Source organism: Aethalodelphis obliquidens, unplaced genomic scaffold, assembly GCF_003676395.1.
Source record: "Aethalodelphis obliquidens isolate GAN/ISIS:26980383/991018 unplaced genomic scaffold, ASM367639v1 scaffold58, whole genome shotgun sequence".
NCBI lineage: Eukaryota > Metazoa > Chordata > Mammalia > Artiodactyla > Delphinidae > Aethalodelphis > Aethalodelphis obliquidens.
The window spans coordinates 9,157,668-9,183,646 of NW_020838002.1; the positions used below are offsets into that span (position 1 = coordinate 9,157,668).

General features: G+C 34.2%; 1 protein-coding gene across 7 annotated transcripts in view; it reads left to right on the forward strand.

The window, feature by feature from the left end:
• Positions 1-25,301, forward strand: part of BRIP1 (BRCA1 interacting DNA helicase 1) — a 201,000-nt gene extending 175,699 nt beyond the window's left edge. For 4 of the 7 annotated variants that reach the window (XM_027087283.1, XM_027087287.1, XM_027087282.1 and 1 more), the window contains 3 exons: positions 16,509-16,591; positions 18,860-19,093; positions 20,628-25,301. In XM_027087283.1, the coding sequence (XP_026943084.1) occupies positions 16,509-16,591; positions 18,860-19,093; positions 20,628-21,361 (1,051 nt within the window). In that variant the 3' untranslated portion in view covers positions 21,362-25,301. The remainder of the gene's footprint in view (positions 1-16,508; positions 16,592-18,859; positions 19,094-20,627) is intronic. The other 3 variants (XR_003428779.1, XR_003428778.1, XM_027087284.1) reach the window with 3 other exon arrangements.
• The last annotated feature ends 678 nt before the right edge of the window (positions 25,302-25,979 follow it).

Consider the following 25,979-nt stretch of genomic DNA (forward strand, 5'->3'; position numbering starts at 1 on the left):
AATCTTATATCTTCACGGCAGGAAAGTACAGTGTTCCTGTCTAAGAAAACTGACCACCCCATGAATAAGGGCCTACAGATAGTAACAAAGTGGCCCTGTTCCTACCTTACTGCAAGCCTCCCAGCCTATAAGTCTCACCCATGTACACAAAGCTACCAATCAGCACTTTAGTGCCTTACTCTTAAATAAGTGCATGGAGTCTTCACCAGATATTCAAAGAATGTCTGTAATAGGAAAAACAGAGACCAAAACAATACCAACGAAACAAAAGCAGGGTGGAATAACTTGTAGAAAACAGAAACAGTGCAGTAGAAAAGAAGTTGGCAAACTTTTTCTGTAAAGGGCCAGATAAGTACATATTTTATGTTTTTCAGGCCACATACAGTCTGCATCCACATTCTTCTTTGTTTTTTCTTTAACCTTTAAAATGTAAATACCATTCCTAGATTGCAGGCTATACAAAAACATGATATGGACCAGATTTTCCCTGTGGACTATAGTTTGCCAACTGTTGGATAAAAGAAAACTTTAAAAAATTTTATCAGTAATACCCATAGGGGGAGGTAAGATATTGCCTCCATAAAACAAGAACAGAAAATAAGAAAAAAACTCCTAGACATTAATATGGTAGCAACAAATTTTAAATGCAGAATTGGGCTTAGGAGAGAAAATTGAAATTTCCCACATCCAAAAATCAAAGAGAAAGAAAATGGGAAAGAATAACTAGAAAATTAGAGGATCAGTATGCAGGAAACAACTTCTGATAAATAGGAGCTCCATATGAAGAGACTAGAGAAAATAGAGAAAGAAACATGTCAAAGGAATAATTCAAGAAAAATGCTCAGAATTGAAGGACATACTTTCCTGATGAAAGCATCCACTCAAGCACCAGTAAAGAGGGAAAAGCTACAAAGCTCTTCACTATGCAGTTTCAAAGTACCCAAGGTAAAGAAAAGGTCCTGAAACCTTCCAGGGAGAAAAAGAGAACTCTCATACAAAAGATATAGAATCAGTATTGAAACAGACTTCTTAAAAGCAATACTAGAAGCTGAAAGACAGTTGAAAATTATCTTCAATTATTTGAGGGAAATTTTTGACTTGCAATCTAAGTTCTTAGCAATGCAAATGATCAATAAACTGTAAGACAGACTAAAGCATTCAGTATTCAGTATTAAAGGACCTAAACATTTGCTTCAAATGCACACTTTCTCAGGATCCAACTGAAAGATATTCTCCAACAAAGAAGAGAAAATTCAGAAAGAGGAATACCAAGGATGCAGGAAACTGGAGTTCCAACCCAGAAAAGTGAAATTCCCAAAACAACCAAGGAAGAAAGCTCTGGGATGAATCTGTGTGGCAGTCCCATAGTAGTTAGTCTAGATTGGTTTTTGAGGATGGAAGGTTTTGCCCTTATTGAGAAAAATTCTTGCAGCTGTGACAAAGTGGGAATTAATTAATGATAGAAACATAGAAAATTAAGCAAAAAAGGAAAGAGGGAGAGTTATTAACTCCAAGGCAGACAAAAACGTCTTGTATGGGAAAGGACATGTAATCATACTGGATCATGTAATTCACCTTTAAATGGTAATCCACTGAATATTGATTTACAAAAGAATTGTGATATAATGCTGCTGGAAGAATGGAGAGGTAGTGAAGTTATCAGTGATATGAGATAAACATCTTCTGTAGGAAGAGTCAGTAAATGATTTCTAATGGTTAAAAACCAGGAAGTAGTAGTAGTATGTTATTTAGAAATATGGAGGCAAATGACCACAAGAACTATGTAAAATATTTTCAATTACTTGTTTCTGAGATTGGGAATTGGAGATGTGGTGTGGGTAGGCAAAAGAAAATTCTGTTTTTATTAAAACAATTATAATACTATTTGACTTTTAAACTATGCTTGTGTATTTGATTAAAAATTAAAATTTACAAGCTAAAATTAACTTTTTAAAGAGTCTGGAGATTGGTTCAAGATGGCAGAGTAGAAGGACATGCTCTCATTCTTTTGAGAACACCAGAATCACAACTAACTGCTGAACAGTCATCGACAGGAAGACACTGGAACTCACCAAAAAAGATACCCCACATGCAAAGACAAAGAGGCTGCAGTGAGACAGGAGGGGCGCTATCACAATAAAATCAAATCCCATAACTGCTGGGTGGGTGACTGACAAACTGGAGAACACTTATACCACAGAAGTCCACCCACTGGAGTGAAGGTTCTGAGCCACATGTCAGGCTTCCCAACCTGGGGGCCTGGCAACGGGAGGAGGAATTCCTAGAGAATCAGACTTTGAAGGCTAGTGGGATTTGATTGCAAGACTTTGGCAGGACTGGGGGAAACAGAGACTCCACTCTTGGAGGGCACACACAAAGTAGTGTGCGCATCAGGACCCAAGGGAAGAAGCAGTGACCCAATAGGAGACTGAGCTAGACCTACCTGCCAGTGTTGGAGGGTCTCCTGTGGAGGTGGGGACAGCTGTGGCTCACCAAGGGACAAGGACACTGGCAGCAGAAGTTCTGGGAAGGACTCCTTGGTGTGAGCCCTCCCAGAGTCCACCATTGGCCCCCACCAAAGAGCCTGGGTAGGCTCCAGTGTTGGATCGCCTCAGGCCAAACACCCAACAGGGAGGGAACTCAGCCCCACCCATCAGCAGACAAGGGGAGTAAAGTTTTACTGAGCTCTGCCCACAAGAGCAACAGCCAGCTCTACCCACCACCAGTCCCTCCCATCAGGAAGCTTCCACAAGCCTCTTAGATAGCCTCATCCACCAGAGGACAGACAGCAGAAGCAAGAAGAACTGCAGTCCTGCAGCCTGTGGAACAAAAACCACATTCACAGAAAGATAGACAAGATGAAAAGTCAGAGGGCTATGTCCAGATGAAGGAACAAGATAAAACCCCAGAAAAACAACTAAATGAAGTGGAGATAGGCAACCTTCCAGGAAAAGAATTCAGAATAATGATAGTGAAAATAATCCAGGACCTCGGAAAAAGAATGGAGGCAAAGATCAAGAAGATGCAAGAAATGTTTAACAAAGATCTAGAAGAATTAAAGAACAAACAAACAGAGATGAGCAATACAATAACTGAAATGAAAACTACACTAGAAGGAATCAATAGCAAAATAACCAAGGCAGAAGAACGGATAAGTGATCTGGAAGACAGAATGGTGGAATTCACTGCCATGTAACAGAATAAAGAAAAAAGAATGAAAAGAAATGAAGACAGCCTAAGAGACCTCTGGGACAACATGAAACGCAACAACATTCACGTTATAGGGGTCCCAGAAGGAGAAGAGAGAGAGAAAGGACCCGAGAACATATTTGAAGAGATTGTAGTCAAAAACTTCCCTAACGTGGGAAAGGAAATAGCCACCCAAGTCCAGGAAACACAGAGAGTCCCATACAGGATAAACCCAAGTAGAAACACACTGAGACACATAGTAATCAAATTGGCAAAAATTAAAGATAGAAAAATTATTGAAAGCAGCAAGGGAAAAATGACAAATAACATACAAGGGAACTCCCATAAGGTTAACAGCTGATTTCTCAGCAGAAACTCTACAAGCCAGAAGGGAGTGGCATGATATACTTAACGTGATGAAAGGGAAGAACCTACAACCAAGATTACTCTACCAAACGAGGATCTCATTCAGATTTGATGGAGAAATCAAAAGCTTTACAGACAAGCAAAAGCTAAGAGAATTCAGCACCACCAAACCAGCTATACAACAAATGCTAGAGGAACTTCTGTAAGTGGGAAACACAAGAGAAGAAAAGGACCTACAAAAACAAATGCAAAACAATTAAGAAAATGGTCATAGGAACATACATATTGATAATTACCTTAAATGTGAATAGATTAAATGTTCCAACCAAAAGACACAGGCTTACTGAATGGGTACAAAAACAAGACCCATATATATGCTGTCTACAAGAGACCCACTTCAGACCTAGGGACACATACAGACTGAAAGTGAGGGGATGGAAAAAAATATTCCATACAAATAGAAATCAAAAGAAAGCTGAAGTAGCAATACTCATATCAGATAAAATAGACTTTAAAATAAAGAATGTTACAAGAGACAAGGAAGGACACTACGTAATGATCAAGGGATCAATCCAAGAAGAAGATATAACAATTATAAATATATATGCACCCAACATAGGAGCACCTCAATACATAAGGCAACTGCTAACAGCTCTAAAAGAGGAAATCGACAGTAACACAATAATAGTGGGGGACTTTAACACCTCACTTACACCAATGGACAGATAATCCAAAATGAAAATTAATAAGGAAAGACAAGCTTTAAATGGCACAGTAGACCAGATATATTTAATTGATATTTATAGGACATTCCATCCAAAAACAGCAGATTACACTTTCTTCTCAAGTGCACACGGAATATTCTCCAGGATAGATTACATCTTGGGTCACAAATCAAGCCTCAGTAAACTTAAGAAAATTGAAATCATATCAAGCATCATTTCTGACCACAACGCTATGAGATTAGAAATCAGTTAGAGGGGAAAAAATGTAAAAAACACAAACACATGGAGGCTAAACAATACCTTCCTAAATAACTAAGAGATCACTGAAGAAATCAAAGAGGAAATCAAAATATACCTAGAGACAAATGACAATGAAAACACGATGATCCAAAACCTATGGGATGCAGCAAAAGCAGTTCTAAGAGGAAAGTTTATAGCTATACAAGCCTACCTCAAGAAACAAGAAAAATCTCAAATAAACAATCTAACATTACACCTAAAGGAACTAGAGAAAGAAGAACAAACTAAACCCAAAGTTAGCAGAAGGAAAAATATAAATATCAGAGCAGAAATAAATGAATTAGAAACAAAGAAAACAGTAGCAAAGACCAATAAAACTAAAAGCTGGTTCTTGAGAAGATAAAATTGATAAACCATTAGCTAGACTCATCAAGAAAAAGAGGGAGAGGACTGAAATCAGTAAAATTAGAAATGAAAAAGGAGAAGTTACAACAGACACCACAGAAATACAAAGCATCCTAAGAGACTACTACAGGCAACTCTATGCCAATAAAATGGACAACCTGGAAGAAATGGACAGATTCTTAGGTATAACCTGCCAAGACTGAACCAGGAAGAATTAGAAAATATGAACAGACCAATCACAAGTACTGAAATTGAAACTGTGATTTAAAATCTTCCAACAAACAAAAGTCCAGGACCAGATGGCTTTACAGGTGAATTCTATCAAACATTTAGAGAAGAGTTAACACCTATTCTTCTCAAAATCTTCCATTCAAAAAAATTGCAGAGGAAGGAAAACTCCCCAACTCATTCTGTGAGGCCACCATCACCCTAATACCAAAATGAAACATGCTACAAAAAAAGAAAATTAAAGACCAATATAACTGATAAATATACATGCAAAAATCCTCAACAAAATACTAGCAAACAGTATCTAACAACACATTAAAGGGATCATACACCATGATCAAGTGGGATTTATCCCAGAGATGCAAGGATTCTTCAGTATATGCAGATCAATCAGTGTGATACACCATATTAACAAATTGAAGAATGAAAACATATGATCATCTCAATAGATGCAGAAATAGCTTTTCACAAAATTCAACACCCATTTATGATAAAAACTCTCCAGAAAGTGGGCATAGAGGGAACCTACCTCAACATAATAAAGGCTATATATGACAAACCCACAGCAAACATCATTCTCAATGGTGAAAAACTGAAAGCATTTCCTGTAAGATCAGGAACAAGACAAGGATGTCCACCCTCACCACTATTATTCAACATAGTTTTGGAAGTCCTAGCCGTGGCAATCAGAGAAGAAAAATAAGTAAAAGGAATAGAAATTGGAAAAGAAGAAGTAAAACTGTCACTGTTAGCAGATGACATAATACTATACATAGAGAATCCTAAAGATGCCACCAGAAAAGTACTAGAGCTAATCAATGAATTTGGTAAAGTTGCAGGATACAAAATTTATGCACAGAAATCTGTTGCATTCCTATACACTAATGATGAAAAATCTGAAAGGGAAATTAAGGAAACACTCCCATTTACCGTTGCAACAAAAAGAATAAAATACCTAGGAATAAACCTACCTAGGGAGACAAAAGACCTGTATGCAGAAAACTATAAGACACTGATGAAAGAAATTAAAGATGATACCAGCAGATAGAGAGATATACCATGTTCTTGGATTGGAAGAATCAATATTGTGAAAATGACTATACTACCCAAAGCAATCTGCAGATTCAATGAAATCCCTGTCAAATTACCAATGGCATTTTTTACAGAACTAGAATATAAAATCTCAAAATTTGTATGGAGACACAAAACATCCCGAATAGCCGAAGCAGTCTTGAGGGAAAAAAACAGAGCTGGAGGAATCAGACTCCCTGACTTCAGACTATACTACAAACCTACAGTAATCAAGACAGTATGGTACTGGCACAAGAACCAAAATATAGATCAATGGAACAGGATAGAACGCCCAGAGATAAACCCACGCATCTATGGTCAACTAATCTATGACAAAGGAGACAAGGATATACAATGGAGAAAAGACAGTCTCTTCAGTAATTGGTGCTGGGAAAACTGGACAGCTACATTTAAAAGAATGAAATTAGAACACTCCCTAACACCATACACAAAAATAAACTCAAAATGGACTAGAGACCTAAGTGTAAGACCAGGCACTGTAAAACTCTTAGAGGAAAACATCGGAAGAACACTCTTTGACATAAATCACAGCAAGATATTTTTTGATCCACCTCCAGAGTAATGGAAATAAAAATAAACAAATGGGACCTAATGAAACTTAAAAGCTTTTGCACAGCAAAGGAGACCATAAACAAGACAAAAAGACAACCCTCAGAATGGGAGAAATATTTGCAAATGAATCATCAGACAAAGGATTAATCTCCAAAATATATAAACAGCTCATGCAGCTCGATATTAAAAGAACAAACAACCAATCCAAAAATGGGCAGACCTAAATAGACATTTCTCCATAGAAGACATACAGATGGCCAAGAAGCACATGAGGGAACCTACCTCAATATAATAAAGGCTATATATGACAAACCCACAGCAAACATCATTCTCAATGGTGAAAAAAAGCTGCTCAACATCACTAATTATTAGAGAAATGCAAATCAAAACTACAATGAGGTATCACCTCACATCAGTTAGAATGGGCATCATCAAAAAATCTACAAACAACAAATGCTGGCGAGGGTGTGGAGAAATGGGAACTGACTTGCACTGTTGGTGGGAATGTAAATTGATACAGCCACTATGGAGAACAGTATGGGTTCCTTAAAACACTAAAAATAGAACTACCATATGACCCAGCAATCCCACTACTGGGCATATACCCAGAGAAAACCATAATTCAAAAAGACACATGCACCCCAATGTTCATTGCAGCACTATTTACAATAGCCAGGTTATGGAAGCAACCTAAATGCCCATTGACAGACGAATGTGTAAAGAAGATGTACATGTATAGAATGGAATATTATTCAGTCATAAGAAGGAAGGAAATTGGGTCATTTGTAGATACATGGATGCATCTAGAGACTGTCATACAGAGTGAAGTAAGTCAGAAAGAGAAAAACAAATATCGTATATTTACGCATATATGTGGAACCCAGAAAATGGTACAGATGAACTGGTTTGCAGAGCAGAAACTGAGACACAGAAGTAGAGAACAAACATATGGACACCAAGGGGGCAAAGCGGCAGGTGGTGGGGGTTGTGGTGTGATGGATTGGGAGATTGGAATTGACATGTATACACTGATGGTATAAAATGGATGACTCATAAGAAAATAAATAAATAAACATTAAAAAAATAAAGAGTCTGGAGGTTTCAATTCTAGATAAGATGGAGTAAGTACATTCTGTACTGTCTTTAAAAGCTAGACAGAATGCATGGAGCACCTATTTGAGTACCGTGAAAAGTGAATAATAGTAGACAGATTGCGGAAGAAGACCAGAATTCAAAATACCAATGAACTGGTTGGAATAACTATATTAATATCAGGACAAAGTAGAATTAAGAGGAAAGAAAATTATTGGGGTGTTAGAAGAAAATTTACATAATGATGAAAGGGTCAATTTATCAGAAAGACATAACAATCCTAAATGTGTATGCACCTAAAAATAGATCTTCAAAATACATGACACAAAAGCTGACATCTGAATAGAGAAATAGACAAATCCACAAGCATGGTTGGAGACTTTAAAATTCCTCTCTCAGTAATAGATAGAAGTAGTAAACAGAAAACCAATAAAGAGATGGAAGACTTAAACAATATTATTAGCCAGCTAGATTGAATTGACATTATAGAGCACTCCACCCAACAATAGCAGAATAAACACAAGGAATATGTACCAATTTAGACAATATCCTGGGTGATAAACTTAAAATTTTTTTTAAGGATTTGAAATCGTAGTGTGTTCTTTGACCATGCTGCAAATAAACAAACTAGAAATCAATAACAGAAAAATAACATAAAAATGTCCAAGTACTTGGAAATTAATAACATCTTTAAAAATCCATAGGAAAAACAGGATGTCTTAGGATAATTAGAAAATATTGTGAACTCACCAGAAATGAAAATCATCATATCAAAATTTGTGGACCACAGGTATAGCAGAGCTCACTGGGAAATTTATATCATTAAATGTTTATTTTCAGAAACAAAGATCTCTAATCAGTTATCTAAACTTCTACCTTAAGAAGCTAGAAAAGAAGAGCAAAATAAATGTAAAGCAAACAGAAAAAAGAAAAGAATATAAGTCAATGAAACTAAAAAATCAATAAAATCCATTTTTAAAGCAATCAATAAAATCTACTGACTTATAGGTAAACTGACCAAAAAAAAAGCCACAAATTGCCAATATCTGGAATAAAGGAGGTGATATTACTACATATCCTGCAGACATTCAAAGGATAATATGGGGAAATTTGTACCTGTCTCAGAGCTCACTTAAGCAGTTGTTTAACTTCACAGCTTCCTGAGACAATGAATGAAAATTGGGACAAATAACAAACTAACTGAAAAGCTTAAAGAGTAAAGCTGGGAAATGAGATTTCCATGGGGGCTTTAAAAGTTCCGACATATTCCTGAGACTCTAGTAGGAATGTTTAGGACTGTGCACATGACCAGGGATGTGCACATGCTCATAAGACCTGAGAAGGTCCTAAGCTCTCACCTCTGTGTGACCTTGAGGCTCTGCTGAAGCAGGAAGTGAAGACTAAGGTAGAGTTTTTGCCTGCCTGATCAAGGCTCAAAAATGTATCCAAAAACACATGCAAAGCCTCTTGGCAAAGAATGGGAGACTGTGGATTCCAGATGTTTAAGGAAATCTCTGTCTAATCATTAGCTGACCACTAAGCTGACCTAGCAATGGTCACACATGACAGAATACAGACTTTACAAAATGATTTCAGAAAAGTCACAGCAACAACAACAGCAGCATCAACAACAAAAATCCTTGGGGAGGGAGGAAGAATCTGATTTCTACAGTTGCCAGATTACATTATTTAAAATGTACTCTTTTCAACAAAAATTATGGCATGTGCAAAGAAGAATATATTCCCCATACACAGGGGAGAAAGCAGTCAATAAGAATTATCCCTAAGGGAGTCCAGATGTTGTAGTTAGTATATAAAGCTATTTTAAATATGATCAAGGAACCAAGGAAATTATGTCTAAAGAACTATAGGAAACTATGAGAATGATGTTTCACCAGATGGAGAATATCAATAGTTAGATAGAATTTAAAAAAAAAACAAAAACCTAATGGAAATTCTGTAGTTGAAACCTACAATAAGTGAAATGAAAAATTTAGTAGAGGGGCTCAACAGCAGTTTTGAGCAGGAAGAAGAAAGAATTGGTTTCCAGTCTGAGGAACAGAAAGAAAAAGAATGAAAAATAATTAAGATAGCCTCAGGAACCTGTACAACCCCATCAAGCATACCAACATACACATAAAGAGAGTCTTAGAGGGAGAGAAGAGAGAGAAAGAAACAAAGATTTTTTTGAAAAAGTAATGGCTGGAAACTTCCCTAATTTGGTGACACATCTAATTTGATGACACATCTAAGAAAATCAGAAAACTCCAAGTAGTTTGAACTCAAAGAGATCCATACATAGAAATGTCATGATCAAGCTGTCAAAAGACAAAGAGAGAATCTAGACAGCAGCAAGAGAAAACCAACTCATTATACAAGGTATCCTCAATAATTTAAGCAGATTTCTCACTGGAAACCATGGAGAGAAGAAAGCAGTGAAATGACATGTTTAAAAGGCCAAAAGAAAAAGACTGTCAGTTGAATCTATATCTAACAAAACTATCCTTCAAAAATTAAGGAGAAAGTAGAACATTTCCAAATAAACAAAAACTGAGAGAATTAATCTCTAGAAAACTTATTGTACAAGAAATACTAAAGGGAGTCTTTTTCTGGCTGAAATGAAAGGACACTAACCAGTAACTATATCCACATGAAGAAATAAAGAGCATCTGTAAAGGTAATTTCATAGGTAAATATAAAAAACAATATAACTTTTTTTTGGTTTTGTTTTTTTTGCGGTATGCGGGCCTCTCACTGTTGTGGCCTGTCCCGTTGCGGAGCACAGGCTCAGCGGCCATGGCTCACAGGCCCAGCTGCTCCGCGGCATGTGGGATCTTCCCGGACCAGGGCACGAACCCGTGTCCCCTGCATCGGCAGGCAGACTCTCAACCACTGTGCCACCAGGGAAGCCCAATATAACTATATTTTAATAACTTTTTCTCCTGTTTGATTTTTGAAAACAACTGCATAAAACAATAAACTTAAGTCTGTGGTAATAGGCATTGTATTGGCAGTCCCAAAGACGATGTTTAGGTTCAGTTATTCACCAGGAGCAGTGATAGACTCAGCATATAGCTGTATGCACACCTAGGATTTATTACAGTGAAAGGATACAAAGCAAAAACAGCAAAGGGAATAGGCACATGGGCAAACTCCAGGGGAAGCCAGGTACAATCTTCCGAGGGTCCTCTCTCAATGGAGTCACACAGGGCACACTTAGTTTCCCAGCAATGAATTGTGGTAATGTGTGAAATAATAGCCAATCGGGAGAGCTTGTTAGAGACTCAGCACCCGGTTTTTTTATTTGGGCTGGTCGTATAGGCAGACTCTGCCTAACATTTCCCCAAAGTCTAGACTCTCAGAAGCAAAGCAGGTGTTCAGCATTAACCATATTTTTCCACAGACATTGTAGACACAGTGAGATTTTCTTTTAGTTAGTGATTGGAACCCTCCCTGAAATCTAAACACCAACCAAGGGCTACCTTATATTCAGGCCTTTCTAGGGATAAGCAACTTGGCCTGCTGTATTAACTCTTTTCTGCACAGGTGTACAATGTTTAAAGATATAATTTATATTAAAATAATAGCACAAGGGTTGGGGGGAAGAAACAGAGTTATACAGGAGCAGTGTTTTTGTATACTACTGAAATTAAGTTGCTATCAATCCAAAATAGATTTTTATAAATTAAGGTGTTTATTATAATCCTCAAAGCAACCATTAATAAAATAACTCAAATATCTATTGCACACAGAAGAAGGCAGTAATGAAGGAATAGTGGAAGAACAATAACAAAAAAGACAGAAAACAAATAGTAAAGTGGATATTTGCAAAATAGCTAAGTAAATTCTACCTTATCAGTAATTACATTAAGTGTAAATGGACTAAGCACTCCAATCAAAAGAAAAAGATTGGCAAAATGAATTTTTTTAAAAAGGACATGATCCAACTTTATGCTGCCTGAAAGATAAATGCTTTGGTTAAAAAACACAACTAGATCAAGTGTAAACAGAAAAAGACATGCAAGCAGTAAACAAAAGACAACTGATTTGGTTATACTAATACCAGACAAAATAACCTTTTTGTTACTAGAAATTTTCTAATAAAATTTTCACTCCATTAATTCAACAGTTATAGTTGGAGACTTTAATACCCCACTTTCAATAATGGATAGAATAGTTAGAAAGAAAATCAACAGAAAAGGAAAGTCTTGAACAGCACTATAAACCAACAATTACAAACCTAACATATTTATTACACTCTACCCTACAATAACAGAATGCACATTCTTCTTAAGTGTACATGACACATACTTCAGGATAGACCATATGTTAGGCTACAAAATAAATTTCAATACATTTTAAATGGTTAAAATCATAGAAAGTATCTTTTCTGATCACAGTGGAATGATAGTATAAATCAGTAACAGACAGAAAATTTAAAAACTTATAAATACATGGAAATTAAAGAACATACTCCTAACCAGTGGATCAAAGAAGAAATCAAAAGGGAGATTAGAAAATACCTTGTGATAAATGAATATGATAACACAGTGTACCAAAATTTTGAGGGTAGAGTGAAAGCAGTGCTCAGAGAGAAATTTATTTTTATAAATGCCTATATTAAAAAAAAAAAGAATATCTGAAATCAGTACTCTAACCTTCTACCTTAAGGAATTAAGGAAAGAAGGGCAAATCAAACCCAAGGCAAGCAGATCAAAGGAATAGTAGAGATTAGAATGGAAATAAAGGAAATAGAAAATAAAGTAGAAAAAGTCAGGGTAACAAAAGTTGGCTCTTTGAAAAGATCAAGAAAATTGACATTTAACTAGACTGACCAAGAAAAAATGCAGAAAAGACTCAAATTACTAAAATTAGAAATGAAAGAGGGGTTGTTACTGCCAAACTTACAGAAATATAAAGCATTATAAGAGAATACTTGAACAATTGTATGACAACAAAATACATAATTTAGATAAGTTGGACAAATTCAGGACTTCCCTGGTGGCACAGTTGTTAAGAATCCTCCTGCCAATGCAGGGGACACACGTTAGAGCCCTGGCCTGGGAAGATCCCACATGCTGTGGAGCAACTAAGCCTGTGTGCCACAACTACTGAGCCTGTGCTCTAGAGCCCGCAGTTCACAACTACTGAGCCCACATGCCACAACTAATGAAGCCTGTGTGCCGAGAGCCCATGCTCAGCAACAAGAGAAGCCACCAGCCCCTGCTCGCTGCAATTAGAGAAAGCCCATGTGCAGCAATGAAGACCCAACACAGCCAAAAATAAAAAGATAATAAATAAATTTATTTTAAAAAAAAAAAGATGGACAAATTCATAGAAAGACATAGCTATGGAAACTGACACTCAAGCAGTCGAATGTCTGAATACTATAACAAGTGAAGAGGTGGAAGAATTAGTAATACGAAAATTTCACACAAAGAAAAGCCCAGGAAAGAATGACTCCACTGATGAATTCTAGCAAACATTTAAAGAGAATCCTTTACAAACGCTTATGAAAAATAGAACAGGAAACATGTACCAGTTTATTCCATGAGGCCAGTGTTGCCTGATACCAAAAGTAATCAAAGACATCACAAGAAAGCTACAGAGCAGTATCTCTTACGGTTATAGATGCAAAAATCCTCAACAGAAAAGTAGAACACTGAATCCAGCAACTTACTAAAAGGATTGTACACAGTGACCAAGTGGAATTTATCTCAGGACTGCAAGGTGGTTCAACACCCTGCCAGTTTATTGGTTCAGCTAAAATCAGTGTAACACCATATTAGAGTAAAGTACAAAAACCACAAGATCATCTCAAGATGAGAAAAAGCAATTGACAATATAACACTCAACAAAGTAGGAATAGCAGGTACTTCCTAAACCTTAAAGGGCATCTATGCATACAATAGTTAACATCATACTGAATGGTGAAAGTTATCATTTTTCTCTTAAGTTTGAGAATAAAATAAGGATGGCCGCTCTCACCACTTGTATTCATTTTTGTGTTGGAGGTTCTAGCTAGGGCAATTAGGCAAGAAAAAGAAATAAAAGATATCCAGATTGGAAAAGAAGTAAAATTATCTTTAAATTTGCAAATGACATGATATTCTACATAGAAATACTAAGGAATCCATAAAAAATAACTATTTAGAACTAAAACAAGTTCAGCAAAGTTATAGGATGCATATTCACTATACAAATATCAGTTACATTTTTATACACCAGCAATGAACAATCCAAAAATGAAATCAAGTTAATTCCATTTATAGTAGCATCAAAAAGAGCAAGATACTTAGAAATAACTTTAATGAAAGTACCCTGAAAGCTTCAAAATATTGTTGAGAGAAATTTCTAAATAAATGGGAGAATTCCATGATGACAGATTGGAAAACATTATTATTAAGATAACATTCTCCCCCAAATTGATCTACAGATTTAATATAATCCCAACCAGAATTCCAACTGGATTGGGTGCAGAAATTGAGAAGCTGATCCTAAAATTCATATGGAAATTGAAAGAGACCCAGAATAGCCACAAAAAATTTGAAACAGAAGAACAAAACTGGAGAACTGACACTTCTCAATTTCAAACTTACTGCAAAACTACAGTAATCAAGACTGTATTGTATTGATGTAATACAGACATGTAGAACAAGGGGTAAAATTGAGGGTCCAGAAACAAACCCATGCATTTACAGTGAATGGATTTTTGACAAAAGTGTCAAGACAATTTAATGAGGAAAGAATAGTCTTTTTCACAGATAATTCTTGGATAATTGGATATCCACCTGGAAAGGAATGAAGTTAGACCCCTACCTCACACCATATACAAAAGTTAACTCAAAATGGATCAAAGACTAACAAGGTATAAATTTTCTTGACCTTGGATTAGGCAACGGTTTCTAAAATATTTGCAAATCATGTATCTGATAAGGGTCTTATATCCAGAATATATAGAGAACTCTTACAGTTCAACAATAAAAATATAAATCATGCAATTTTAATTTGGACCAATAATTTAAATAGACATTTCTCAAAAAAAGGATACACACGTGGCCATTGTGCACATGAAAAGATGCAGATCATCATTAGTCATTAGGGAAATGCACATCCAAACCAGAGTGAAATACCACTTCATACCTCCTGGTACATCTATTGAAAAAGATGGACAGTAACAAGTGTTGGTGAAGCTATGGAGAAATTGGAAATCTCATACATAGCTAATGGAAATGTAAAATTATGTGACTGCTTTGGAAAAAAAAAAATGTAGCAGTTCCTCTAAAAGTTAAACGTAGAGTTATACAACCTAGCAATTCTATTCCTAAGAATATACCCAAAAGAATTTTTTAAATGTATCCATATAAAAACTTGTACACAAATGTTTATAGTAGCATTATTCATAATAGTCAAAAGGTGGAAACAACCCAAATGCCCATTAACTTATGAATGGATAAATTATGGTATATCCATATAATGGAATATTATTCAGCCATAAGAAGGAACAAAGTACTGATGCATGATACAAGTAACCTTGAAAACATCATGCTAAGTGAAAGAAGCCAGACACAAAATGACATATATGATTCTAGTTATATGAAGTGTCCAAAATAAGTATATCTATACAGACAGAAAGTAGATTGTGGTTGCAAGGGGTTAGGGGGAATGATCTGGGTAATTGGGAGTGACTAATGGGCATGGGGTTTCTTTTTGGTGAGGTAAAAATGTTCTGTGATAGACAGTGGTATAGGTTACAGAACCTTGTAAATGTAACCACTGAATTTTATTTTTAATTTTTTTTTTATGCAGCAGGTCCTTGTTAGCCATCAATTTTATACACATCAGTGTATACATGTCAATCCCAATCGCCCAATTCATCATACCACCACCACCACCACCACCACCCCCCGCTGTTTTCCCCCCTTGGTGTCCATACGTTTATTCTCTACATCTGTGTCTCAATTTCTGCCCTGCAAACTGAAAAACCACTAAATTTTAAAAATTTTAATAATGTTTAAAATTTTAAAAATTAGCAAATTGAACCCAACAATCTATAAAAAGAATAATGCACATGACCATAATGGTTATTCTAGGGATGAAAGAAAGGCAAGCTCAGTATTTGAAATTTTGCCAGTATAATCCACCATGTTAACAGTCTAAAAAGAACAACTACATGATTATATCAATTGGTGCAAAAATTCTTTTACAAACTTATTCATTTATGATAAAAACTTGTTAAACCAGAATAAAAGTTATGTACATAAAATCTACAGCTAATATAATACTTAAGGTAAAAAATATTGTGTGTGTAAAGAATGTTTTGGGAAATATTTTCTATAATTTTTTTGTCTTTCAAAATAGAATGCATGTAACATTTTTGGGTATGTTATCAGTAGTTGGCAAAAGTAGGAGAGTTTTTAATACATCTACTTTGGTACATTGTACTGAGTAGTTTCTAAAAACTTTACTCATAATAATGACTTTGATTAAAGGACATGTCATTGATTTTGATACCTGACAGACACATCATTGATTTTCTCAACCTTCTGTCTGTCCCACTAGAAATGTGGCTTTATTTTCACTGTTATATTTATTTCATTTTCTCCCTATTTTTTATAGGTGTATTCGACACAAAAATGATTGGGGAGCTCTTATTCTAGTGGATGATCGCTTCAGGAGTAACCCAAGTCGATACATATCTGGTAAGATTCTCTGCTGGGCTTAGAGTACGAATTAGTAACAATCTTTGGTATTTAATGACTTCTATTTTTAAAGCAAAGAATTGGATAGAGAATTTGAATTGCTAGATCGAACATGGAAAAATTCACATTGACTGGAAATCTAGCCTTTTAATGCTTCTGTGTTTACAAAAAATCTTTATAGAGGAGAATCTGGTTACTGATGTAGTATTAATCAATCAAGATCCTTCAATTTCACCAGAATGTGGGATTTGATTCAGTAACATAGCAATAATTTATTTACCATTGTCAGGGAAAAAGCTGTTCCACAGAAATGAGTTTTCCAAGAAATATTAAGTTTTTACATTTAAGCACACAAGCAATCCTTTGGTGCTTAGGATTCTTTTTATTCTTTTTATTTATTCTTTTTATTCTTTCATTCTGGATTATTTGAGTTTTATTGTTGTATGTGTGTGTGTTTGTTTGTTTAGAAATGCTTCAGTTGTTTATAGAGTTTATATTAGAGCTAGTATTTTCTAAAAAGAAAAAAAAGCACCACTGCATGCTGCAAGATCAAGTACATGGTCATTTTTCTCCACTCAAATGAACAAATACTGTGTGCCTATAGTTTTCATCCGAATTAATACCAGGAATCCATCTGTTATTAAAGAACTGTTGGAAGTACTTGCGTTTTTGTTATCTTTAGAGCTAAAAAGTTCATACCATACTATAATGAAAAGATGCTAATTTTTTAATTTGTTTCAGATTGGCTCTCTATGGGTATGGACTCTACTTTTTATATTTCAGAGCCTAATTATTATATTTGGTTCAATATTAAAACATATCCACCTGGATTGAAGCAGGAAATGCTGTTTTATTAGTCTTTTCTTCTCTTTCCCTGTAAAGCAAGCCAAGGCCAAGATATAACCAAAAACAAATGTTAAGTGCTCATGTTTAGTCAGCAGGTGGAGCTCAGATTCTTTCAAGTTTTCAAAAGCAAACTGACATTTTACACTGAAAAGGCTTTCTTTGATCACAAAAAGTTCGAAATGAAAGCAATAACTATAACGCTAAAATTTTTCAATTTGGGAAATTTTCATATTCTTATTTGGTATAATTATTTTCCCCAAGCAAACAAAAATAAAGAACTTTAAAGAAATGCTGTTTAAGTTTTTTTTTCTTATTTTAAAATCTAGAACTGAAATTTTTACCTTGTAGTTCAGATTTGTTGAGAGATTTTTTTGAATTAAGTATTTTCCATTATTTTCTGTAAGGTTTTTATTTTTTCTGAGACTCATAAACTTTGAAATCTTATCTAGGCAATACAGCACAACAACATACAAATTCCATTTGATGACTAATTTTTGTTTAAATTCAACATGCAAAAGAATAGTTGATAGAAAAGCTCCATTAAACAAAAAAACTAAAGGAATGTATTTGAAATGAAAGAATAATAGTTCAAGTTGCTTGAAGCCCTGTCTTACCTTCCTCTCAACTTAAAATACCATAGTGACTTTTTAAATTACTCCAAAAGATGATGTTTTAGTAACATCAGCAGAGAATATTTATTTTCTAAAGTCCAAATATCTGAATTTCATTCTGAAGTGAGTCATACTCCAAAACACCTTATACTGTTAATATGGTTTATTTTTATGCAGTTTTCACATGTCACAGGGTCAAACCTTGTCCCTTACAACTTGATTATTTATATATTAAAAAATATTATATAATAAATATTCAGATAGGACATGATTTGCCCATAAAACAGTGTTATTCCTTTTACTCCCAGAATAGTTTGATATATTTGGAATTGGAAGGAGAAGGGAAACAAATAAACAAACAAAAAAACTATGAGACTGTGATCTTGAATTTATTTTTGCTAAAGGAGTCAAATTTAAAAGTCAGAATAAAAGATTGTGTTTAGAACTTGTATTTTCTCTGCAATTAAAAGGTAGGTAATTTTTTGTGGGGAATTATGATAAAATTAAATTTGCCTTATTCCCCAGTTATTCTTAATTGACAAATAATATTTTCCCATCTCCATTCTACTCCCACTGCCTCTTCCCTCCATCCAGTTGGCAATCACTGCATGTAAAGAGAAATGCTACTGATACAAGAACCTATTGTACACACGAAGGTAAAAAGGCAGGAAAAATGTAGAGAACCACCCTGTATCCTCTAAATTCAAAGTAGATTACCTCACCAGAGAAGTTATCTAATTTTTTTTTCTTAATACATAATATCTTCACTGAATAACCAAAGTTTCTTTGCTGGGTTGACTTTTTGCCTTAGGACTTTCTAAGTGGGTTCGGCAGCTGATTCAGCACCATCCAACCTTTGAGAGTGCGCTGGAGTCCTTGGCTGAATTTTCCAAAAGGCACCGAAAGGTCATTGATGTATACAAAGAAGACAGAAAATCTGTACAGGACAATGAGTCTCCGCTTGCAGTGGCTTGTTTGAAGGATAATACCTCAACTTATTTATTAGAAGCAGCAAGCCATCTATCACCAGAATATCCTAGGGAAGGTAAAGTAAAAATGTGTCTAAGAGCTACAGTGTCCTAAAATGATAGATAAAAGTCCATCTTTACCAAGAGACATCATCTCCAGAAAGGAGAAAAATATGAAAAGTTCTAACCATTTACATTTGGTAGAGAAGTCTTTCATTGTGTTTAGTGAAATGATATTTGTTATGCTACAGATTAATGTCCTTAAATATGTTGGTTATTATAAGGTGTTATCATAAAATAATTTGTATCAGAATGGGAACAAATTTTTGAGGAGATCTACACATATTTTCTGGTTTTCCACTTAGAAGCTTTGCCACTAACTAACTTTGTGACCCCCACTCCCGAGCAAGTCAGTTAACTTTTTGAGTCTTAATAGAAGGGATATCTGCCTACCTATCCCTCCAGGTTGGGTTGTAAAGATCTAATAAGATGATAAATGTCACAACATTGTAAAGCACTATGCAAATGGTAATGTTTTTCTAAAGGTGATATTAAAAATTGACCTAATTTATAGATAATTGTCTTAACATGAATTTCTTATTTTAGAGAAGTGAGAGTCATTTATTCTAAATGATAAAAAAATAATATTTTAAAATATCAGAATATACTGGATTAAAATATAATTTAGAAAATTAAAATATAGTTTAAAATATATTAGAATATAATACATCAGGGATTAGCAAACTATGGCCTGCGGACCAAATTCGGCCTGCTGTTTTTGTAAGTAAAATTTAATGGAATACAGTCACACCCAATCATTTATATATTGTACACAACAATAGAGTTGAGTAGTTGTATGTATTGCACTAGAACAGCATAATTGAGTAGTTGCAACAGATACAATGTGATCCACAAAGCCTAAAATATTTACTGTCTGGCCTATTATAGAAAAAGTTTGTCAAACTGTTCTGTATCATTGGATATCATTTTAATTGTTTTAATTAATATATAATAGTACTTTAATATATTACTTTTTAAATATTTTATAGTATATGCTTCTATCCTAGCTAAATGTCATAGTGAATTCTAGGCCATTATACTGATAATCAGGAAAGCTAGGTTCTAGTCCAGGTCTGATTACCAACCAATTCTATAACTTTAAGCAAATAACTTAGTCTTGGTGGCTGTCAGTTTCCTTAAGGGAATTAGTCTAGGTCAGTTTTTCTCAATCACTGGTGAGTGGATTTTTAAGGCATTTTTACAGCCTGTTCCCTCCTTTACTCATCCTTCTTCCTCTTCCTTTTTACCATTTCTTTTCTTGTTCACTTCTGAGGTCCCTGGTGTGGAATTTGATAGTTTACCAGACAGCATTATAACTTGGGCTGGGAACAACTGGAGACCTAAGATTCCTTTCAGAGTTAACATGTTGTGCTTGAAGATGGCTTGCTTAGAATGCTTCCATTCTAAGATGGAAGTCCTGCTACTACTTGTTATGGGCTCTCAATTATGTATCCTATACAGTTATTTCAGTATTTCTAACAAAAATTGTTTTAATATAACAAATATTACATTAGGAACAGAAAGTTAACACTCATATCTTTGTATTTGTAGATGATCCATTATTATTGGAAGAGTCTGCCCAGGCAGTAGGAGCAGAAAAAATTGTGATTTCCAGGTCCACAAGCCCAACCTTCAACAAACAAACAAACAGAGTTAGCTGGTCTGGCAGTAATTTTCTGGAACAGTATCTTACTGGTAAAATTCTGACTGGAACACCTAAGTTTAGGTCATCAGAGGACTGTGCCTCTAATTCTTCCACTTTCAAAACAGAAAAGGGACGTGAAGCAGTTTTGCCACTCACTGATAAATATGAGTCCTCTCTGACAGTAAACACATCACTTGGACCATGCCCTCAATCGGAAACCATTGTTCCATCAATAAAGATCAATGCTACTCTCCTGAATCCAGAAGATCCAGACATTCTGTTATCTCTAGTAAGTGAAGAAGCTGAACTTTCTACTTCAAATACAGAAGCAGAGGATGAATCTATCTATTTTACACCCGAACTTTATGATCCCATAGATACAAATGAAGAAAAGAATGAAGTAGTTGGAACTGATAGAGACAACAGATTGGCTAATAATTCAAATTGCATTTTAGCTGAAGATCTTTTTGAAATTAAAACTATGAAAGGAATGGATTCAGTCAGAGAAATGAAAGCTGAGGATTGCACAGGCACAAAGTTGAATAGACTCACACATATTAAAGAAAGTAAAGTTGATGACATTGGTAGTAATGTAAAAATGACTCATATAAATGAATTGGAACTGGGAAAAAACTCATGAAATGGATATAAAGAACTTTAAACAGTCTCCTCCCAAAAATAAAGATGTGTTCCCTGGTGTTAGGTAGTAATACTTAACTGTCAAGGTATAAAAACATGTCGTCATGCTTATATTAAACTCTATTGTAAATGATAATTTGTACATTGGATAAGTGACATAGCTTTTTTTTTTAATTTGAGATATATAATTCACTTTAATCCAAAGTCTATATTATGTTCAGAAATATAAGTTTTACTATTCTCAAGTTTTGATAAATTGATTCATAAAAAATATTTTCCTCCAAGTCTTCCTTAGCTAAATGCAATATTAAATTAATCAATCTGGAAGATATGTAGTTTCCTAAGGCACTTTAAATTTCACATAAATATTTGTATTTTGTAGTCCTCTTCATCCATTTTTTTTCATACTGATGTGTAAAAATTAATAGCAATCTAATCCAGTTACCCCTCAGTCATGTTTCACTGTAGATTTTACCTCAGATCAGTCTGAGGTTTTTTTTTTTTAGAAATCAGTTTTCTTGAAAAGTATATTCCTGTATTAAACTGCCTACTTGTAAGTAATTAAGAATTAAGGAAGAAAACTACATGTATTTTTAATTGAAATTGTTTTACATTTTTGTTTGTTAAATCAAAACCAAGCATGTTTTAAACAAATTTATGTAAAATTATGCCAAATGAAGGACTCCAAATTTTCAATTCTAATTATTTAGCTTCATCACCATTGCGGAAAAAAGTGACATGTTCTAGCATAAAGGCTTCAGTTATGCAACTAAGATAGAAAACTTCAAATATAAATTTAATAAGTAAAGCTAAACATGTAACTGTAGCTGAAAAATGTTCCCTTATAGCCCAGTAAGCTTTTCTGTAAATTTTGACTCTTGGTTTTTGTGAATGAAGCTACACTTCTGATCAAAAATGGTTATAAAAGTAGCTCTTCTCTGACATCATTCCAAAAATACATTCACCAATCTTTTCCAAGAAACATCTGTTACTCAATAGACATTTAGCCTTCTTGGAGTGATTTGAATCGAAATTTTATGAGCTGTTCAAGTTGTTGATGCGGTTTATTATTTTCAAGTCAAAATTCTCAGCAGTCAGGTATCTTTTATATTCATTTGGAACAATGATTTATTATATATGCATATGTTTACTTTCATTTTGATGACATTTATATTGAATACAGCTTAATTGTTTCTATAACATTGGATGTTACAACTCTAAGCATAGTTCAAAGAAATTTAAATTGATAATTTACCAGTTAAAGAATTTATCTGCAGATTGGGATATATTCAGTCCCACCTAGTATTAGATCTTTTTCTTAGGTGATCAGTAAAAAGTTTCAAGCACTGGATTAGAAGGTAATTTTTAAATTGTTTTGAAAGGGTGAAATCATTTGTCATCTTTGGAACAGTTCTTAATCCACACATCAAGGGTGGTGTGGTAGTAGAAAAAATACCAGGTAGAAGACAAGAGACTTGGGCTCTATTCTTGGGTCTGCCACTAATTTGCTAAGTCATGTTGGCAATCACCATGCCTTTTGGGGAATTAGTTTCATCTGTGAAATGTGTACTTTAGTACTATAAAATCATGCAAATCCCTTTCAGCTTTAAAAATCCATAATTTAAAGGAATATATGTTGATATTTTATTCTGAATAAATTTTCATTTGCTTTGGTTGCAAAATGCTTAAAATAAAGCAAACCATTTGTATAAAAGGTAACATGAATAATTGTATGAATATGTACATAATAACTTGGGAAGCAAGTATTTATTTTACCAGTGCTTCAATTAAAATATTTTTGAATCCTTAAAATTGCCCTTAGAAGATTTGGTAAACTACCTGAGAAAAATCAAACACATTATTTTTTAGTGTTATTATCCAGCTTGATCTCAAATACCATCCCTTTCCCTAGATATAATTTATTCTTTCCAAAATCTAATTCTCTCCAAGGCTAAAAATTTCCATTACTGAGAATGTACATAGAGATGTGGCACAAGCTTTTAGTAATTCCAAGAGGTGCTTCAAAAATTTTGTACAATGGTATCATGGTTGAATCAGGTATATAGTCTCCTCAGATCACAGCCTTGACCAGGTTGGTATTGCAAGAAGTAAAGTCTAGCCTTTATAAAGAGTGTGAGGTAAAACGTTTTCATTAGTGATAAAATACTTTTTAAAGAGATGTTTTAGAAAGTTTAAGGTAAAACATGTAAAAGCATTTAAAAGAGTATCTGGCACATCGCAAGCCCTCAATTATTACTTGGTAAATCAATCATGTATCTGGAGTACACTCTTGCTTTATACAAAGACTTCCCTAATGATGATAGATAGATAGATAGATAGATAGATAGACAGATAGGAGATAAACTGACAATAAAGAAGCATTGTGTAGTAGGAAGGGTAAGTTACTTGTCTCGTTTATTTTTTAAGGCTGAGATATATAAGATAGAAATTGTTTATCAAGTAATTTGCCTTACCCGTTCCATGCATATGAAATAATCATCTAATACTGAATTTATTTAAGGGCTGAAAATACATAGAACATTCAGGCCACGAATCAGGAAAACTACCAGCTGGAGAAGGGGCTTGGTTCATGGAAGAAAGGTACATTGTGAAGAGTAGATGCTTCATGACTTGACTTTTAAAGTTTACATGAATCATTTAAAATCTTTAATAATTGTGTTGGAAATTAATGACAACTCTTTGTGCTACTACTATGCATTTAATTATTAAGTGGTTTTTAATTTTGTATTGTTTCTAAGTTCACATGCTTTTCCATATTATTTTTCTGCAATATGACCTTCTCATGCTATGTTCCTGTAGTAAAACACATTCAAAATATTTAATTCTTTGAAATTGCTTATAAAACTCCATGAAGTCAAAACACCTATTGTAAAATCACTTGAAAGACTGGTTATTTAGTTATTTAATCTCTGATGGCATTATTTTGGCATTTGCTTACTACAGAATTATTCTTGCTCATGATCTTTTCAGCCTCAGATTTATCAGTAAGCTGCACAAGATTTTACTTTAACTGTTACGAATTTGTGGTAGAGTCTTGTCTATTTTTATAGACAAATGCAGTCAATTTTTTGTAAATAAAAAGGCAGTATTAAAACTGAACTTATTTTTTCTGAACTTTTTCATAATAAAAAATAAATTTAATACCACATCAAACAGTGAATGTCTAAGGAAGATAAAACTTTAATATAAAGTATCTGTGCAGCGATTAAACATAAAGACATCACTTCAGGAAATGGAAATTTAAATAGATGACCTAGGCTTATGATTCTCTAGCCTGAAACAATTTTCATGTCTACCAAAAAAAAAAGCATTTTGTTTCTTAAGGTTTCATTTGATAGACCATTAGCTGCCTGGCTTCCTGTACTCTACAATGGGGCCTTGTTGTAAAATCCATGTGATCTGAGCCAGTGGATCACCTTATTGGTGAAACCATCTTATAATGAAGTGCTTTCAGTAACTGAACTCCTGGACAAGATCCAAAACAACCCATCTTATACCAAATTCTACTCTGTAATAAACAAGTTTCAATGTATTACAAGGAAAACAAAAATTGTATTCCCAGAAATTAACCTTTGAAAATCTAATGGTAAATTCTGATTAAAAGGAATATTTGTTCACAAGGCACAGTGAGGTACATATTTTAGTATGCTTTATAGTTTGTGTTTTTTAATTTTGATCTTTTGTGATTTTGATTCTCTTGTGCTTTTACCCAAAATTTCACCATTTCACATTATTTTACATCTGTATTTACAAAGCTTAATTTAAAAGGTTTCCTTTGTCTCCTTTCTGTTACAAAGTACTGATTGTACAGGTGGCATGTCATGTATGTAAACTAAGTTAGATGCCATCGTCTTTTATGTATGATTCATATATAGTGAAAAGATTTAGAGATATTAAATACTGATTGTTGTTATTTTGGATCAAGAATTGTCTTGGTATATTTTCCCTTTTTTTCAAACTAGTGTTGTGGTATTCATATTTAAATGTTAACCATCCTTTCAAACATTGATCTCTTTTATTGTATCTGTTGTAAAAGGACCCAAGTAATCCACCTGGCCAATCAGGATTTTATTGCTTGTGGTTACCTAAAGCAGAAGGCAGTAGGAAATATAAAAAATTACTCTGTGCCATCCTTAGTATGGACCAACCTAACTTACAGTAAGGTAGATTATGTATTAATATTTCCATATTTCAGTCTTTAAAGTTGATTGGCAATATACATGGGCTTTGTTACCATTAGACATGGAAACATGTTCTGATACCACCTGCTGACTTACTTTGGGCAAGTTACTTATCTTCTCTGGACTTCTGTTTTTTCACCTTAAAATGTTAATAAATAATAATTTCATAAGAAATAAATCAAACATTATGAGTATCAGATGCAGTAGAGTGCATAAAAGCTTTTTTTTTTTTACATCAGACAAGGAGACAGATAACAGAATTGGGGGTCAAAAGTATGAGTTTGAGTTTTGGCCCTGCTATTTACTGAGTGGCCTTGGTCATATTATTTTAACTCATTGAGCCTCAGCTTTATTTTCTGGGGGTGAAAAAAGGGAGCAGTATCTACCTAAGAAAAGTATTGTGATGATTAAATGAGA